Source organism: Mixophyes fleayi, chromosome 1, assembly GCF_038048845.1.
Source record: "Mixophyes fleayi isolate aMixFle1 chromosome 1, aMixFle1.hap1, whole genome shotgun sequence".
Classification (NCBI taxonomy): domain Eukaryota; kingdom Metazoa; phylum Chordata; class Amphibia; order Anura; family Limnodynastidae; genus Mixophyes; species Mixophyes fleayi.
Genome location: NC_134402.1, coordinates 459,135,499 through 459,155,877, shown reverse-complemented (window position 1 = coordinate 459,155,877; position 20,379 = coordinate 459,135,499). Strand labels below are relative to the sequence as shown.

Below are 20,379 nucleotides of genomic sequence, written 5' to 3'. Positions count from 1 at the left end.
TGTAACGTGTCTACAATCAGGAGCAACTGTAAATATGTATTTTATATACAGCAGACATAACATAGTAATAAATGTACTTCATAGGAAAAAACAACTTTTTTAATGTCTCATCATTAATGTTTATATTAGTAACAGGTGACATTAATGGAATAGTTTTCAGTGCGTTCCTTTGTGACCTGATATTCCACAGGTATTGGCCGTACCCTGCAGTGTCCTCTCTAGTACACGTATCTTCAGATCCGCTATTTGTGGAATATGGACGTGTTATAAAACAAGAGCACCTCACACTCAGTGTACCTACCTTAATGAGTCAGACTCCTGGACTGAAGCTGCCCTTTATGTGGGGCAATGAGCACCTGATAATATAATACCAGATATTATATCTAAAGATTTGGAATAAGGTCGTGCACCATAGGCACACAATATGTGTAGGTTTCATGTGAAAGACGGACAGGGGACCATCTGACTTGACAAATATTAATAATTTATTATAATATTTACCACAAATTGTTATATTACAGCTGGGCCTTCTTACCTCTTTTGGGCATATTTACTAAACTGCAGTTTGAAAAAAGTGGAGATGTTGCCTATAGCAACCAATCAGAGTCTAGCTGTCATTTTGCAGAATGTACTAAATAAATGACAGCTAGAATCTAATTGGCTGCTATAGGCAACATCTCCCCTCTTTCAAACCCGCAGTTTAGTAAATCTAGCCCTTTCTCTGTATTACCCCGAATAGTTTATTATTATGTTTGTCCCCAATTGTAATGCGCTACGGAATGTGCTTGCGCTATATAAATGTTGATGATGATATCTTGAGAAAAATATACAGATTTACATCTGTACATATGACCTGGATTAATTCGATAGGCCCTGACTGTGGCCTATTTAATAGTGTACGTAAAACACAAATGAATATCGAGTGAACAATTGTCACATTAAATGAACTTTAAACCCTCGTCCCTTCCGACGGCTTCATTTGATTTTATATACTCTGAGCACACATTTCTTTTCACTAGTCTGTATCTTATCTAATTCGCCACATTTAGGTCCAGATATAGATTTATTTTAGAAACAGATTGGAATCAGTGGACTCCATTCCCTCTATGTAAAACATTCAGGTTCCTAGACCGTTGTTAATGTATAAAGAGAGCGCCCCCTCTGATGAGATTAATGCAGATGAATTACTGGTGATAGAGGATCAGTCCTGTTCTGATGCGGATATTGGAGTATGAGAGACGTGGGGTGGAGCACACTCACCACCTTTGGCAATTCATTTTCCGGGAGGTCTGGGGGGGGGGGGGCTCGAAAAAAAACGTCATTTTCTACGCCACTATCCTCACATCGCCATTTTCGTCCTATACCAACAGGGGGCGGGACATGAACTGCATCATTAAGCCCCACCCCCTCCGTTTAACTTACCGAATGGCCGGGACCCGGGAGGTTGCCCTGCTCTCCTGGGAGTCTCCTGGACATTCCGGGAGAGTAGGAAACTACGAGGTGGATGTGGAGGAGGGAGGACACCCCCTGAAACTTTGTGTTGTTTCTGATTAACCTCATTAATGTGATAATAAATGAACTCGGATGAGCACATAAAGATTAACCTTGGCCATCTGCAGCGGTGTCAACTCAAGGCAATAACAGAGTATATTACAGCGGGGACAGGTCCTACAGTCAGGTTATTAGGATGTAAACTCAATGGGCCCAATTCATTAAGTAAAGGAAAACAAAAAAATGAGTAACTCTGAATCTTGGAAAAACCATGTTACAATGCAAGGGGTGCAAATTAGTTTATTATTTTGCACATAAGTTAAATACTGGCTGTTATTTCATGTAGGACACAAATACTTGATAGCTTATTTGTACACTGGAATGTAAAGTTGATCTAGGACATGTCCTACCCCAATTATAAATCTGTCCCCACATTTTAAATTTACCCCCCCCCCAATGCAACATGGTTTTGCCAAGGTTCAAACACACACACACACACACACACTAACACACACACACACACACACTAACACACACACTAACACACACACACACACACACACTAACATAAACACACACAATGTGGGAGATTACACAGAGAGGGACTAAGCCTCCAGGACACAGCACACAGAGGAACCAGCGGTCACAGCATAAGGACGGTCAGACCGGCCGGGGTCAGGGGTCAGCAGCGGCCAGGCGCGGGCTGGGAGGCGTCAGCCCGGGGGGCGCACAGGCGGCTGCATCACATGACACGCGATGCGGCCGCCGGTAATATAAAATTTTTTTTGCATCCACAGCGGAGGACGGGGAGGCGACCGGCCATAACAGCCGTTAGACTGAGCGGCCCAGGTGCCCGCTGCCCCCCGGTCCAGACCCCCCCTGGGGGCCGCCAGGTACAGAGTGCGGCCAATACTGACCAGTCAGCCCAGCAGGGTCAGAGGTCAGTGGATGGGAGCAGGGAGCACATAGTGATGGGGATACAGCGGGTACATGAGGGGGCAGCGGGGGGACAGGACCAGCAGGGTCAGAGGATGGGAGCAGGGAGCACATAGTGATGGGGATACACCGGGTACATGAGGGGTCAGCGGGGGGACAGGGGGGACCAGCAGGGTCAGAGGTCAGTGATGGGGGATACACCGGGTACATGAGGGGTCAGCTGGGGGGACAGGGGGGACCAGCAGGGTCAGAGGTCAGTGATGGGGATACACCGGGTACATGAGGGGTCAGCGGGGGGACGGGGGGACCAGCAGGGTCAGAGGTCAGTGATGGGGATACACCGGGTACATGAGGGGCAGCGGGGGGACGGGGGGACCAGCAGGGTCAGAGGTCAGTGATGGGGGATACACCGGGTACATGAGGGGTCAGCGGGGGGACGGGGGGACCAGCAGGGTCAGAGGTCAGTGATGGGGATACACCGGGTACATGAGGGGCAGCGGGGGGACGGGGGGACCAGCAGAGTCAGAGGTCAGTGATGGGGATACACCGGGTACATGAGGGGTCAGCTGGGGGGACGGGGGGACCAGCAGGGTCAGAGGTCAGAGGTCAGTGATGGGGGATACAGCGGGTACATGAGGGGTCAGCGGGGGGACAGGACCAGGAGCATCAATACCTGAGCTAGAGAGAGGGAGGGTGACACCTGGACAGGAGATGTATATTACACAGGACACAGTATATATATATATATGTACAGTACATATGACGGGCGCAGGGTGTGCCGGGTGTTGTCCCACGTGACCGGAAGTGAGGTCAGATTCGGGTGATGCGGCGCCCGCTGCTGCTGTGCCCCTGTGTCCTCGGGCTCCTGCTCGGGCTGTGGCTCCGCCCCCCGCATCACCCGCTGGTGATCGGGATCCTGTCCGCCCGCCACCACCACCCGCTGCGGGCCACCATCCGGGCCACCTGGGGCCCCGCCCCCCAGCGGCCGCTGCTCCGCTTCATCATCGGGTCTGAGCCCTGCGCCCTGCCGCCCGCTGACCGCGAGGACCCGTTCTCCTGCCGCCCGCTGAACATCTCCTCACCCGCCCTGCACCGGGAGATAGAGGCCTTCACCGGGTCACCGCCCGCCGGCTCCGCCCACCGCCAGCTCAGTGTCACCTTCCGGGTGTTACACCCCATCATCATCACCCGCCTGGGGGCGTGGTGTCCCGGCCTCACCCGCAATGTCAGTGTCCGCCTCTTCCAGGCTGAGCATGAGGAGCCGCTGTGCGGTGCCCGCCTCACCCCCCTCAGCCCGGGCACGCCCGTCACACCCGGCCTGTGCTACAAGCCGGTGGAGCAGTTCATCCTGCCCGAGGGCTTCCATGGCACCGTCCGCTGGGAGAGCCACGACCCGGAGGGGTTACCCATGTGGGGCGTGCACAGAGTCACCCTGAACGACGGCGGCGGGGTGCTGCGACTCGTGGTGGCGGACGAGGGGCTCCTGCCCTATGACTTCTCGCAGGGTGTGGAGGGCATCGCGGGCGGCTTCACCTACTCCATCCACGACGGGGAGACCCTGCTCCAGCGCCTGAGCACCCGCCCTGAGCGCCTGGCGGAGTATCGGGCCACCCTAGAGGCGGAGGAGGCCGCCCTGCGGGAGGAGAGTGACGCCCACCAGGACATTGTCTTTGTGGACCTGGTGGACACCTACCGCAATGTCCCCCGGAAGCTGCTGCTCTTCTACCGCTGGCTGGTGGCCAACGCTGACTTCGACTTCCTGCTCAAGACGGATGACGACTGCTTCATCGACCTGGACAACGTCTTCCGGGCCCTCCAGGCCAAGAGGCTGAAGGGGCCCAACGCCTGGTGGGGCAACTTCCGTCTGAACTGGGCAGTGGACCGGACGGGGAAGTGGCAGGAGCTGGAGTACCTGAGCCCCGCTTACCCCGCCTTCGCCTGCGGCTCCGGCTACGTTATATCTCAGGACATCGTCCGGTGGCTCGCCGCCAACGCCGACGGACTGAAGACCTACCAGGGGGAGGATGTAAGCATGGGCATCTGGATGTCCGCCATCGGCCCTCGCCGCTACCAGGATGAACGGTGGTTGTGCGAGAAGATGTGCGTGGGCGACATGCTGTCCTCGCCCCAGTACTCGCCCCAGGAGTTATCTGAGCTCTGGCGGCAGAAAGAGCGTTGCGGGAATCCCTGTGCATGTGCCGATACATGACCAAAGATGACTGGACCTTGTACCCCCAGGGGACTGATGGGGCGCTTTATCCTGACCAAACCCCCTTCCTCAAAGTGGTATTAAAGACCCCCCCAATACTTGAATGATGGGCCCCCTTCCTCTGCAGCGAGGGGGGCCCCTGAGGACACCCAGAGATAAGAGCTTGTTATTATAACCGTTACTTATATACCGTCTGCATCGTCTTATAAATCTGTAGCGCAGTGTCGGCCACCTCCCACCGCGACGCTCAGCCAATGTAATTACTTTATATGGTCTCAGTGTAAGTACTGGGACTGGAACAGAAGCAGCGCCATGACGGGTCGGCTCCACGCTGTCCTCCGCTACTGCCACCTTCATATGGGGTCCTCCTCTGTGGAGGGAGAGCTGCCCCCTCCCCCAGTCAGGTAATGGGAGGTAGGGGATCCATAACACTACGACTTACGTTTAGCAGGGTGAGGTCAGAGGGGTATTTATTAATCGTACAGATTTGGGGTACGTGACGGGATCAGAGGATAAGGAATATGCTGCTGTACAGGATCTGGGGGACTCTCCTACGCAATAAATGTTCTACAGGCTCTAATCATTTTATAATGTCTGATATATATAATTACTATTAAAGTGTTACTTTTTCTAATGACCTTTTCCCTGTCTGTACGGAGCATAAAACCTCTTTATATACAGGACATCGTCCAGCGCTCCCAGCCGTGCAGGTGAAACCTGCGGACACACCCGAGCGCGGGAGACTCGGCCTCATCCTTGTATTATAACGCTGTTTCCAGAAGGTGGCGCTATAAGAACAGGTCTCGTTGCTGGTGACCCCCAGTCTGTGTCCTTCATGATATTCTGGCCGCAGGGGGCGCTGTGTCATTGTGCTCTATGGGGGACTCTTCACTGCTGTGACGTCCTCGGGTCTCTCTGTATAAGATCAGTGGGGGCAGGAGGGACACTGACATCACCCACAAATAAGCTGGTAGCAGAGAACATTAGCTCACACTCATCTGCCACAAAAGTAAATACTGTGTCCAATTTCTCAAGCTCTGTCATGTTATAGAAAACGTCTCCTCTCTCATATATATATATATATATATATATATAGTGACAGGGAGGATGTGAGCAGCTTCTAATATCATTCTAATCATTGTATATACACAATACTGTAAGTTATAAGGATATAAGACATATGTTCTGTGACTGTAACGTCAGACTGCTGTTATACAAGTCACAGGTCTGTGAGATGACTTAAAATATCTCTAATCAGTTACAGTAGGAGGTAGGTTATTCCTAATACACAATTATTTATAATGAATGATTTCATGATGACATCAGAGCTCACTATTTATACAGATATTACTTCCAGGGGTTTATTTGTTATTATGCCCCCCCCTGTGTGATACACAAGTGATGTTAACACTGTAAATCTTTCTAAACACTGATCTGGTGCTATAATTGATGACCTCACTGTGTATGTGGAAGATATACGCCCTGCACATTAAGTCTCCTCCAGAGACCTGGGAGCGGCGACTTGTAATATCCTTATAGTTATCAGACCTGGGCACATTACCTCTTATAGAAGGTGAGGTTTTGTACATGGTAAAATGAGGAAACCTTAGAGTGTAAGATGCTTCTGTGTGAGGATTATTACTCACACGTAGTTATATAGCGCCAGCATATTCCGTAGCGCTTTACAAGTGGGCACAAACGCGGTAATAAAGTAAGATTGGGTTCTGGGCTACAGACGTGGCGGTAAGAAGGCGCCGCTCATGAGCTTACACTTTATAAGACAGTAGGAGTGTGATACATGAGGGTACGTGATTGGTCCAGTCACAGCAATGCTCCGGGGTCACAGGGTTGTATGTGTATAGAACACTTGTAAGTTTGAGTGAACTGTAAAGGGGGGGGAGGGGTCATAGGGTACACTGGGGGAGGGTAAGCGGTTGGTTGAGTTTGATGAGCTGTCTGGAGGTGAGTATTCAGGGAGCACTTCTCGGGGTACCGAGGGTTGGTGCCCCTATTATCGATCTCTGATAACCTGATTTAGTTATAGCATAACCAGTCGACTGGAGAGGAGGAAGTGAAACACAAACAAGTTCATCATCATCTCTATTTTTTTATATAGCGCCACTGATTCCGCAGTGCTGTACAGAGAACTCATTCACATCTTTTATTGTAGTTTCTGTATCAGCTCTGAGGGTCTTCTCAGACTGTTTATACCTCAGCTCGAGCATTAACTGGTTAACACCAAGTACATATAAGAACACAGTGACTTAGTGGTTAGCACTTCTGCCTCACAGCACGGGGGTCATGAGTTCGATTCCCGACCATGGCCTTATCTGTGTGGCGTTTGTATGTTCTCCCTGTGTTTGCGTGGGTTTCCTCCGGGTGCTCCGGTTTCCTCCCACACTCCAAAAACATACTGGTAGGTTAATTAGCTGCTATCAAAAAGTAACCCTAGTCTCTCCCTCCTTGTCTGTCTGTGTGTGTGTGTGTATTAGAGAATTTAGACTGTAAGCTCCAATGGGGCAGGGACTGATGTGAGTGAGTTCTCTGTACAGCGCTGCGGAATTAGTGGCGCTATATAATTAAATGATGATGATCTTTCTTTGCAACAATAAGTACATATATACATTATGTAGTACTTTGTCCAGTACTACATAATGTCTTCCAGGCCGTTTGGTTTTAGTCTTACATCCTGTTATTGTCTGTTCCATAGGAAACACTTATTTTTCTTCAAGGACATAGTTCTTATATCTGTAGTTATAGTTTTTTAAGGTATTTCACACTCACGTTTGTTCCTTTAATAACTATTCATTGTTTTATACTCACACACTGGAAGGTTTGGAGGCTGAGGAAAGTCTTATTGTACCAGGGAGGGAATGCCATAGAGTGGGAGCAGCCTGAGAACAGTCCTGTAATCGGGAATGGGAGCAGGCGATGAGTGGATGACACACGCAGATCTTGTATTATAAGACAAGTGAGCAGATGTACGTTGGTGCAGTTCTATTGACGGCCTTGTATGTTAGTAGAAGTATTTTATATTGGATTCAGTAAAAAACAGGCAGCCAATGTAGGGACTGACCGAGCGCAGCAGAAGAGACGTTCAAAATAGATTCTGGGGGTGAAAGTCTGGTTAGAGTTAGACCAGTAAGGAAGGAATTGCAACAGTCAATGTGGGAGATGATGAGTACATGAAGTACAGTGTTTGCAGGGTGCTGTGTGAGATATGTGCGTATTCTGGAAGTGTCTCTTAGATGTAGGTAACAGGCTGTGTCCCAGTAATACCTGCAGTGCTTATTCCAGTGACACAGGAGGTGCAGTGATGGAGATATTGTGGGATATCCAGTAAATCCAGGGACACACAGCACATTACTCCCATTTGTGTCCCTGGCAGGTCCCCTCCTCGTGCAGTACACACGTCTACTCACGTAGACCGAGTAGGAGTCTGACCATGGATTAGAATGATGCCAGAATTGTGCCTTTGGCTTTCCAGAGCTAATTAAAGATGACATCTGCTACAGGATGGGTCACTGCTGGTACATTCACTTTATACATTATACAGTCTGTGTCCATCTCCCAGTGTAATCTCCCATAGAACAGACAGGTGGCTGTTGTTCTTTATGATTAAACTGTTCTAATAACAGATATGGTGGATAAGATATCTTTATAGGATGTCTAAGATACATTTTGAGTAAATAAGTTCATCATCAGCTATTTATATAGCGCTACTAGTTCTGCAGCGCTGTACAGAGAACTCACACACATCAGTCCCTGCCCCATTGGAGCTTACAGTCTAAATTCCCTGACATATTCACAGAGAGAGAGAGAGAGAGAGATTAGGGTCAATTTGTTAGCAGCCAGTTACCCTACTAGTATGTTTTTGGAGTGTGGAAGGAAATCGGAGCACCCGGAGGAAACCCACGCAAACACGGTGAGAGCATACAAACTCCTCACAGATAATGGTCAGGAATTGAACGCATGACCCCAGTGCTGTGAGGCAGAAGCGCAAACCACTGAGCCACTGTGTTAAAATATAAAAACAAACAAAACATACCCAGTCCTCGTGGCCCTATAACAGGGCAGGTTGTTGATGTCACGAGTGAAATAATTAGACCACCTGTAGATCTGTTACAATGTGTCAGTAATGACAACACCTGTGCTCCAGCTGGGAGTTATGGAAAACATGTCCTGTCAGGGGCCCTGAGGACTGGATCGGGAAAAACATTTTATCCCATTCATGCTGTAATTTCCTTACCGGCTATTAATTCATATCTCTGCATTTATACCTAGAAACACTCCATCGAGTAACTGAGTGACCTGTCCTATTAGTGATGTCTGATTAACATACCGCCGATACCTCTCTGTCACTGTCTGGATGTAATGAGTCCTAGTATGAACTCCAGGGAGAGCCAATAGTGTATTTAAAAACAAAGTGTCTTTATTATAGGGGATATATACGGAAGTCAATAGGTGCAGTTAACTTGTAAGCAGCAACTCATAGGAATGGCCGGTAAATACAGATAACACAATAAGGTAGAGATGTAATGAATAGCAAAGCTTCATTCAACGAAGCAGCTGGCTCAGGATACAAAGGGTGGACTGCAGTGCTGGGAAGCAGGTTAATCAGGTATGAGCTACAGATGTAGAGACAAGGAGATGGAGTTACCCAGTTTGCCAAGAGGCGCCAGATGATCTGCAGGTATCAGAATTCCAGGTAGCTAGAAGGTACGAGGAATCGGATGAACCACGGGAGGTACAAGCAAAGGAGTGTCAGGCAAGCCAGGAGGTCAAAGCCTGGAGATCCATACAAGAACTAGGGAATAGACAAAAGGAAAGTCTAATTGAAGCCAGGAGTCAGCGGGAACACATAGGGACAAGTAGGAGTCAATACCGAAGAGCTGGTCAGACTCAAACATAGAATATAACAGACAACCAAAAGCAGCAAGGACAAACGATTAGCTGCACAGATTGCAGGGAAAGGCAGTCTCTTAAAAGCCAGCCACAGGTGATTGGAATCGAGGCGTTGATGAGGCTAATTCCAACCTCAGAAACAGCCGGAGAATGGATTAGATTTAGGGTCTAATCTGTAGGTCACAGGAATATAGCAATATTGAAGATGTTTTCAAGCAGGTCTTTTAAGCAAGTGATGTTTATTTGCTCTCACACTGGTTGGAGGTACCAGTGATCAGGTCAGATGAAACAATATGAACATTTCAGTGTACAAGACAGTGCTTTTTATACTGATTTGAACACAGGCTATTTTTAGAATCAGGATGCAATGTGTTTACAGAAACGGATTTACATGCATTACAAAGACATCAATATTTACACTTATCTATGAAATTCTAGAGATGCTGTGATGTCCTGCATCTGGTTTTCAGATGCAGAGAATCTAGGAGCCAGTCCTAATTAAATCTTCCTGCATTCAATGTTGGACCTTCACACATCAAAAGATCAAATTAGCATTGGGCCTTTCTTCAGACAGTGCAGAATACATATTCCCAAAGAAAGGTACAAACCCCAAACAAGCCACTTCCCCACATCACAACACACAAAAGACCTCCATCCACAAAGGCTTATTGTATCAGATATATAACTTAAGAAATAATGCATCTCATATATTAAGGTTAAACAAGAAACCAATTTCTTCCCCTGGTCTCAGAAGTTAAAGATTTCCCTTATCAAAATATACACAACATCAAAAATAAGTACATGTGCAATTATATAAATAAGCGCTCTGTGCTATTTCCTTTAAATAAATTTATACCAGAAGTTATTAATCAGTGAATCAGTCACAAATAGCGTTTCCTCCATGAGGAGAACGACTGGTGACAGAATAAAGGGTCTGATTACCTTATCTCCCCAGTACCTCTCTGTTTGCTCACTGGCGAGCCTGTCTAACTCAGGAATCCTGCTGTGATTGCATCATTCCCTGTTCTATCACTATGAGGAGCACTGGTGACCGCAGTGACAGGAGGAAGTGTGTCTGAGGCAGGTTCTAGGGAGGAATCAAACACCAGACCTCCAGCAGCACCAGGCAGAGAGGAAGCAGCTGCGCACACAATTTCTGCACCTTTATATGCTGTGTGACCCTCGCTGTGTTATTCGAGATCACGGTAATACAGAATCGAGAGTTTCACGGTTAAGTCCCCCGGTTTCCCTGGTATACAACAGAGAGTTGCTCAAACTAAGTCCTCCAGAGCTGCCAACAGTACATGTTTTTCTTTAATCACGTACAGGTAAGTTAATCTTTTTCTGGGTCACCAGTTATCCCGCCTGTGTCTACAGATAGAAATCCTGAAAACATAACCTCTTGGTATCTCTTGAGGACTAAGTTTGAGCACCTCTGCTGTGCATGGTAATTAAGGTAATCACATAAAATAGTCTACATATTATTAATTGGGTATAACCTGTCACACAGCATAGTCACAGCACAAAACATGCAAAAATCATATAGGTAATACTTGATGGAAAAAAAAAACTTTAGTATTGCAGCAAGAACATAATGAATCTTATATAATGAGTACAGGAATAGACCAGATTGGATCCCATATGTGCAGTACCTACCTTTCACCACAAGATGTCATGAGAACAACAGACCAGTAACACCCATGTGGAACACCTGTGTGTGTATGTGCTGAAAGAGGATCCCAGGAAAAACTTAACCCTGTCTGCAGCTGCAGACTAGCTGGGTTTATACCTATTTTCTTATAGGGGAAGTGTGACAAATATGCCTCTTTGCCACATACCCCTCCCCTTAGCGTCGCCACCCTCGGTGATTCTGATGCTGTGGAGAGTTCATCTCGGCAAGAAAGGGTGTCTGCATTTTTGCGCAGACTCCCTGGCCTATGCTCCACTATGAAGTGGTAGGGCTGCAGCGCTAGGAACCACCTAGATACCTGGGCATTCACCTTCTTGTTTCTGTGCATCCACTTCAATGGTGCATGGTCAGTGACCAAGGTGAATTCTCTACCCAGGAGGTAGTACCTGAGAGCCTCGGTGGCCCATTTGATGGCTAGGCACTCCTGTTCCACCGTGGAGTATATCTACTCCCTGGGCAGTTGCGGCTCAATTAAAGAATGGGTTTCTCTGTCCCATCAAACCTCTGCAAAAGCACAGCACCCAAACCTACTCCAGAGGCATCCGTTTGGAGATATAATCTCCTGCTGAAATCCAGTGCTTGGAGTACTGGTGCCCAACACAAAGCCACTCGAAAGTCCCGCCAGGCAGCCTCTGCTGTTTCCGACCAGACCAACTTGTCTGGACAAGTTGTTTTTTTTGGGAGCTCGGTAAAAGAAGCCGCCCTAGTGGCAAAATTAGCCATAAACCGGCGATAGTACCCTACTAGACCCAGAAAGGTTCTCAGCTGGGTCTTCTGAACAGGCTTGGGCCAATCTCTGACAGCCTTTACTTTGTCAACTTGGGGGTTGACCTTACCCTGTCCCACAACATATCCCAAGTATTTGGCTTCACGCATGGCCAATGACCACTTCTCCGGATTGGCGGTTAGACCCGCCTCCCTGAGTGAGGCTAATATTGCCTCCACTTTGGGTAAATGTGTCTCCCAGTCCTGGGAGTGGATGACTATGTCATCTAAGTATGCTGTTGCATACTCCTGGTGCAGTTTTAACATACGATTCATGGCTCTTTGGAAGATGGTGGGAGCCCCATGTAGCCCAAAAGGCAGTACTTTGTACTGGAATTACCCATCTGGGGTTGAAAATGCTGTCTTAGCCATGGCAGATGGTGTTAGGGGAATCTGACAGTAGCCTTTGGTTAGATCTAACATTGTGAGGTACCGACTATTGGCCAAGGTTTCCACTAATTCATCAATTCAGGGCATCGCATATGTGTCGAAATGGGAGACTTCATTTAATTTACTAAAATCGTTGCAAAAACGAATACTCCCGTTTGGCTTGGCCACTAATACAAAGGGGCTATTCCAGTTGCTATTGGATTACTCAATGACGTGGGGATCCAACATTTTTTTAACATTCTGTTTCAAACCTACACGGCTAGCTTCAGGAATGCAGTATGGTCTTACTCTCACCCCTACCCCTGGAGTTGTAACTATTTTGTACTCTATGAGTGTGGTATGGCCTGGTACCTCAGAAAACACGTCAAGGTTCCCCATAACCATTTCCTCAGTCTGTCGTCTATGCACTGGTGACAGATCATCCCTTATGGGAACTTTGTTTTCCTGCACAACTGCATTTACCAACGCGGGTTGTGGCTCCTCCCTATCATGCCAAGGTTTCAGCAAGTTGACATGATATGTCTGAATGGGGTTTCTCCTGTCTTCCTGTCTGACTTTATAATTAACAGGCCACACAGTCTCAATTAGCTCATATGGCCCCTGCCAATGGGTGAAGAGCTTACTCTCTTGTGTGGGTACCAAGACTAGAACTTTGTCACCTTGTTGGAAAGTCCTAATTACAGCTGACTTATCGTAGTTTTTTTTTGTCTCATCTGTGCCTCATGCATACGTTCTTGTACCAACAGGGTGATCTTTCCCAACCTGTCATACAACTAGGACACAAATTGGATCACATTAAGTTCTTTTGGACTCTGTTGCTCCCAACCCTCCTTGAGAACTTCCAAAATGTCTCTTGGCTACCTGCCATACAACAATGCAAAGGGGCTGTACCCAGTAGATGCTTGAGGCACCTCCCTCACTGCAAACATTAAATAGGGTAATAAAACATCCCAGTCCAGTTATTTCTGCACCACTGCCTTCCTCACCATATGTTTGAGTGTCCTATTATAACGTTGCACTAACCCGTCAGTCTGCGGGTGATATACTGATGTGTGTAACATTTCTACTCTTAACAGCCGGCACAGTTCTTTCATTAGAAGGGACATAAAGAGAGTACCCTGATCAGTCAAGATTTCTTTAGGGATACTCAACCTGGTACAATACAGAAGGAGTTCTTTTGCTACTGGACTTTATATTGCACAAAGGTATAGCCTCGGGATACCTGGTGGCATAGTCCACTATGACCAATACATACAGATGGCCACAGGCCGACTTCTCTAATGGGCTTACCAAATCCATACCAATAAGCTCAAACGGGGTCTGCACCACAGTGATGTGAACTAGTGGGGCCCGGTAGTCTCTCTTTGGACATGTTCTCTGACATATTGGACACGTCCAGTAAAACCTTTTTATTGCCTCGTACACTGCCGGCCATTAGAACCTGAGCAATATCCGCTCCTGTGTTTTATCTTCCTCCAAATGTCCCCCACACAGATGTGTGTGTGCAGGTTTGAGAACGAGTGGTGTATGGATTTGTGGCACTAACAATTGCTCTAGAGTACTTAATGCAGGTTTGGCTGCCTTTTTATCAGGCAATCTCTCCTCACCAACGTCCAGTCCACTGTTCCATATGCCAGATTTTGACCGAGGCACAAACTTTGGAGTGGGCAACGGAGGTTTGGGCATATGCTGCAAGGCGCTGTATCTCCACTACAGCAGCCAATTCCTCATATGACTGAGGGTCCGCCTGCAGTGCCCACCTATGGAGCCCTCGGTCCATTCCCCAGATACAATGGTCAATGGCCAGAATTTTCGATCATTCTGTCCGCAGTGTTCTTTTCTGGCTGCAACCACTTCTTTAGTGTTCTACCAAGTTCAGCAAGCTGAGTCCGTACCGGTAAATCTTTGGAGAGCCTCCAGTTATTATATCGTTAGGCCTCCTCTGCTCTGCTGACATCAACCCTCACTAAGATGACGAGGGTTGGCCACTTGGCTCGGATGTCGGCCCACTCAAAGGCTATTACATATGCATCCACGTCATCATCATCAGAAGTTAATTTCTGTAGTGTGGGGGTAGCTGGAGCCTCCCTGAGCGATCTCCTGACGGAAACAGGAATAATCATTGAGATGAGAAACATAGAATTTGCTTAAAAATAAGAACCGCTTGGCCCATCTAGTCTGCCCATTTTGTTATTCACCTATGGTAACCGCAACCCTTATTTGATCCTTTATTCTTTGTAAGGATATCCTTATGTCTATACCAAGCATATTTAAATTTCTCTACTGTATTAGCATTTACCACCTCTGATAGGGGGCTATTCCACTTATCTACTACCCTTTCTGTGATGTAGTTTACCCTGAACCTCCTTCCCCCCCAGTGTCAGTGCATGTCCTCGTGTTCTAATACTTCTCTTCCCCCCAGTGTCAGTACATGTCCTCGTGTTCTAGTACTTCTCTTCCTCCCAGTGCATGTCCTCGTTTTCTAATACTTCTCTTCCCTCCAGTGTCAGTCCATGTCCTCGTGTTCTAATACTTCTCTTCCCCCCAGTGTCAGTGCATGTCCTCGTGTTCTAATACTTCTCTTCCCCCCAGTGTCAGTGCATGTCCTCGTGTTCTAATACTTCTCTTCCCCCCCAGTGTCAGTGCATGTCCTCGTGTTCTAATACTTCTCTTCCCCCCAGTGTCAGTGCATGTCCTCGTGTTCTAATACTTCTCTTCTCCCCCAGTGTCAGTGCATGTCCTCGTGTTCTAATATTTCTCTTCCCCCCAGTGTCAGTGCATGTCCTCGTGTTCTAATACTTCTCTTCCCCCCAGTGTCAGTACATGTCCTCATGTTCTAATACTTCTCTTCCCCCCAGTGTCAGTACATGTCCTCGTGTTCTAATACTTCTCTTCCCCCCAGTGTCAGTGCATGTCCTCGTGTTCTAATACTTCTCTTCCTCCCAAGTGTCAGTACATGTCCTCGTGTTCTAGTACTTCTCTTCCTCCCAGTGTCAGTACATGTCCTCGTGTTCTAATACTTCTCTTCCCCCCAGTGTCAGTGCATGTCCTCGTGTTCTAATACTTCTCTTCCCCCCAGTGTCAGTACATGTTCTCATGTTCTAGTACTTCTCTTCCCCCCAGTGTCAGTACATGTCCTCGTGTTCTAATACTTCTCTTCCCCCCAGTGTCAGTACATGTCCTCGTGTTCTAATACTTATCTTCCCCCCAGTGTCAGTACATGTCCTTGTGTTCTAATACTTCTGTCCCTCCCAGTCTCAGTACATTTCCTCATGTTCTAGTACTTCTCTTCCCCCCAGTGTCAGTACATGTCCTCGTGTTCTAATACTTCTCTTTCTCCCAGTGTCAGTACATGTCCTTGTTTTCTAGTACTTCTCTTCCCCCCAGTGTCAGTACATGTCCTCTTGTTCTAGTACTTCTCTTACCCCCAGTGACAGTACATGTCCTCGTGTTCTAGTACTTCTCTTCCCCCCAGTGTCAGTACATGTCCTCGTGTTCTAAAACTTCTCTTCCCCCCAGTGTCAGTACATGTCCTCGTGTTCTAGTACTTCTCTTCCCACCAGTGTCAGTGCATGTCCTCGTGTACTAGTACGTCTCTTCCCCCCAGTGTCAGTGCATGTCCTCGTGTTCTAATACTTCTGTCCCTCCCAGTGTCAGTACATTTCCTCATGTTCTAGTACTTCTCTTCCCCCCAGTGTCAGTACATGTCCTCGTGTTCTAATACTTCTCTTCCTCCCAGTGTCAGTACATGTCCTTGTTTTCTAGTACTTCTCTTCCCCCTAGTGTCAGTGCATGTCCTCGTGTTCTAATACTTCTCTTCCCCCAAGTGTCAGTGCATGTCCTCGTGTTCTAATACTTCTCTTCCTCCCAGTGTCAGTACATGTCCTCGTGTTCTAGTACTTCTCTTCCCCCCAGTGTCAGTACATGTCCTCGTGTTCTAGTACTTCTCTTCCCTCCAGTGTCAGTGCATGTCCTCGTGTTCTAATACTTCTCTTCCTCCCAGTGTCAGTACATGTCCTCGTGTTCTAATACTTCTCTTCCCCCCAGTGTCAGTACATGTCCTCGTGTTCTAATACTTCTCTTCCCCCCAGTGTCAGTACATGTCCTCGTGTTCTAATACTTCTCTTCTTCCCAGTGTCAGTACATGTCCTTGTTTTCCAGTACTTCTCTTCCCCCTAGTGTCAGTGCATGTCCTCGTGTTCTAATACTTCTCTTCCTCCCAGTGTTAGTACATGTCCTCGTGTTCTAGTACTTCTCTTCCCCCCAGTGTCAGTACATGTCCTCGTGTTCTAGTACTTCTCTTCCCTCCAGTGTCAGTGCATGTCCTCGTGTTCTAATACTTCTCTTCCTCCCAGTGTCAGTACATGTCCTCGTGTTCTAGTACTTCTCTTCCCCCCAGTGTCAGTACATGTCCTCATGTTCTAGTACTTCTCTTCCCTCCAGTGTCAGTGCATGTCCTCGTGTTCTAGTACTTCTCTTCCCCCAGTGTCAGTACATGTCCTCGTGTTCTAGTACTTCTATTCCCCCCAGTGTCAGTACATGTCCTCGTGTTCTAGTACTTCTCTTCCCTCCAGTGTCAGTGCATGTCCTCTTGTTCTAGTACTTCTCTTGCCCCCAGTGTCAGTACATGTCCTTGTGTTCTAATACTTCTCGTCCCTCCAGTGTCAGTACATGTCCTCGTGTTCTAATACTTCTCTTCCCTCCAGTGTCAGTACATGTCCTCGTGTTCTAGTACTTCTCTTCCCTCCAGTGTCAATGCATGTCCTCGTGTTCTAATACTTCTCTTCCCCCCAGTGTCAGTACATGTCCCCGTGTTCTAATACTTCTCTTCCCCCCAGTGTCAGTACATGTCCTCGTGTTCTAATACTTCTCTTTCCCCCAGTGTCAGTACATGTCCTCGTGTTCTAATACTTCTCTTCCTCCCAGTGTCAGTGCATGTCCTCGTGTTCGAATACTTCTCTTCCCCCCAGTGTCAGTACATGTCCTCGTGTTCTAATACTTCTCTTCCCCCCAGTGTCAGTGCATGTCCTCGTGTTCTAATACTTCTCTTCCTCCCAGTGTCAGTACATGTCCTCGTGTTCTAGTACTTCTCTTCCTCCCAGTGTCAGTACATGTCCTCGTGTTCTAATACTTCTCTTCCCCCCAGTGTCAGTACATGTTCTCATGTTCTAATACTTCTCTTCCCCCCAGTGTCAGTACATGTTCTCATGTTCTAGTACTTCTCTTCCCCCCAGTGTCAGTGCATGTCCTCGTGTTCTAATACTTCTCTTCCCCCCAGTGTCAGTACATGTTCTCATGTTCTAGTACTTCTCTTCCCCCCAGTGTCAGTACATGTCCTCGTGTTCTAATACTTCTCCCCCCCCAGTGTCAGCACATGTCCTCGTGTTCTAATACTTCTCTTCCCCCCAGTGTCAGTACATGTCCTCATGTTCTAATACTTCTGTCCCTCCCAGTGTCAGTACATTTCCTCATGTTCTAGTACTTCTCTTCCCCCCAGTGTCAGTACATGTCCTCGTGTTCTAATACTTCTCTTCCTCCCAGTGTCAGTACATGTCCTTGTTTTCTAGTACTTCTCTTCCCCCTAGTGTCAGTGCATGTCCTCGTGTTCTAATACTTCTCTTCCTCCCAGTGTCAGTACATGTCCTCGTGTTCTAGTACTTCTCTTCCCCCCAGTGTCAGTACATGTCCTCGTGTTCTAGTACTTCTCTTCCCTCCAGTGTCAGTGCATGTCCTCGTGTTCTAATACTTCTCTTCCTCCCAGTGTCAGTACATGTCCTCGTGTTCTAGTACTTCTCTTCCCTCCAGTGTCAGTGCATGTCCTCGTGTTCTAATACTTCTCTTCCTCCCAGTGTCAGTACATGTCCTCGTGTTCTAATACTTCTCTTCCCCCAAGTGTCAGTGCATGTCCTCGTGTTCTAATACTTCTCTTCCCCCAAGTGTCAGTACATGTCCTCGTGTTCTAATACTTCTCTTCCTCCCAGTGTCAGTACATGTCCTCTTGTTCTAGTACTTCTCTTCCCCCCAGTGTCAGTACATGTCTTCGTGTTCTAGTACTTCTCTTCCCTCCAGTGTCAGTGCATGTCCTCGTGTTCTAATACTTCTTTTCCTCCCAGTGTCAGTACATGTCCTCGTGTTCTAATGCTTCTCTTCCCCCCAGTGTCAGTACATGTCCTCGTGTTCTAATACTTCTCTTCCCCCCAGTGTCAGTACATGTCCTCGTGTTCTAGTACTTCTCTTCCCTCCAGTGTCAGTGCATGTCCTCGTGTTCTAGTACTTCTCTTCCCCCAGTGTCAGTGCATGTCCTCGTGTTCTAATACTTCTCTTCCTCCCAGTGTCAGTACATGTCCTCGTGTTCTAATACTTCTCTTCCCCCCAGTGTCAGTACATGTCCTCATGTTCTAGTACTTCTCTTCCCTCCAGTGTCAGTGCATGTCCTCGTGTTCTAGTACGTCTCTTTCCCCCAGTGTCAGTACATGTCCTCGTGTTCTATTACTTCTCTTCCTCCCAGTGTCAGTACATGTCCTCGTGTTCTAATACTTCTCTTACTCCCAGTGTCTGTGCATGTCCTCGTGTTCTAATACTTCTCTTCCTCCCAGTGTCAGTGCATGTCCTCGTGTTCTAATACTTCTCTTCCCCCCAGTGTCAGTACATGTCCTCGTGTTCTAATTCTTCTCTTCCCCCAAGTGTCAGTACATGTCCTCGTGTTCTAATACTTCTCTTCCTCCCAGTGTCAGTACATATCCTCGTGTTCTAATTCTTCTCTTCCCCCAAGTGTCAGTACATGTCCTCGTGTTCTAGTACTTCTCTTCCCTCCAGTGTCAGTACATGTCCTCGTGTTCTAGTACTTCTCTTCCCCCAAGTGTCAGTACATGTCCTCGTTTTCTAGTACTTCTCTTCCCTCCAGTGTCAGTACATGTCCTCGTGTTCTAATTCTTCTCTTCCCCCAAGTGTCAGTACATGTCCTCGTGTTCTAATGCTTCTCTTCCCCCCCAGTGTCAGTGCATGTCCTCGTGTTCTAATACTTCTCTTCCCCCCCAGTGTCAGTACATGTCCTCGTGTTCTAATACTTCTCTTCCCCCCAGTGTCAGTGCATGTCCTCGTGTTCTAATACTTCTCTTACCCCCCAGTAACAGTACATGTCCTCGTGTTCTAGTACTTCTCTTCCCTCCAGTGTCAGTGCATGTCCTCGTGTTCTAATACTTCTCTTCCCCCCCAGTGTCAGTACATGTCCTCGTGTTCTAATACTTCTCTTCCCCCCCAGTGTCAGTACATGTCCTCGTGTTCTAATACTTCTCTTCCCCCCAGTGTCAGTGCATGTCCTCGTGTTCTAATACTTCTCTTACCCCCCAGTAACAGTACATGTCCTCGTGTTCTAGTACTTCTCTTCCCTCCAGTGTCAGTGCATGTCCTCGTGTTCTAATACTTCTCTTCCCCCCAGTGTCATTACATGTCCTCGTGTTCTAATACTTCTCTTCCCCCCCAGTGTCAGTACATGTCCTCGTGTTCTAGTACTTCTCTTCCCCCCAGTGTCAGTACATGTCCTCATGTTCTAATACTTCTGTCCCTCCCAGTGTCAGTACATTTCCTCATGTTCTAGTACTTCTCTTCCCCACAGTGTCAGTACATGTCCTCGTGTTCTAATACTTCTCTTCCTCCCAGTGTCAGTACATGTCCTTGTTTTCTAGTACTTCTCTTCCCCCTAGTGTCAGTGCATGTCCTCGTGTTCTAATACTTCTCTTCCCCCAAGTGTCAGTGCATGTCCTCGTGTTCTAATACTTCTCTTCCTCCCAGTGTCAGTACATGTCCTCGTGTTCTAGTACTTCTCTTCCCCCCAGTGTCAGTACATGTCCTCGTGTTCTAGTACTTCTCTTCCCTCCAGTGTCAGTGCATGTCCTCGTGTTCTAATACTTCTCTTCCCTCCAGTGTCAGTGCATGTCCTCGTGTTCTAATACTTCTCTTCCTCCCAGTGTCAGTACATGTCCTCGTGTTCTAA

General features: G+C 47.6%; 1 protein-coding gene across 1 annotated transcript; it reads left to right on the top strand.

Annotated features, from left to right (window-relative positions):
* The first annotated feature begins 3,211 nt into the window (after nt 1–3,211).
* B3GALNT2 (beta-1,3-N-acetylgalactosaminyltransferase 2) lies at nt 3,212–5,270 on the top strand. The gene has a single exon (XM_075193757.1). The coding sequence runs from the start codon at nt 3,251–3,253 to the stop codon at nt 4,634–4,636; it is 1,386 nt and encodes a 461-aa protein (XP_075049858.1). The 5' UTR covers nt 3,212–3,250; the 3' UTR covers nt 4,637–5,270.
* The last annotated feature ends 15,109 nt before the right edge of the window (nt 5,271–20,379 follow it).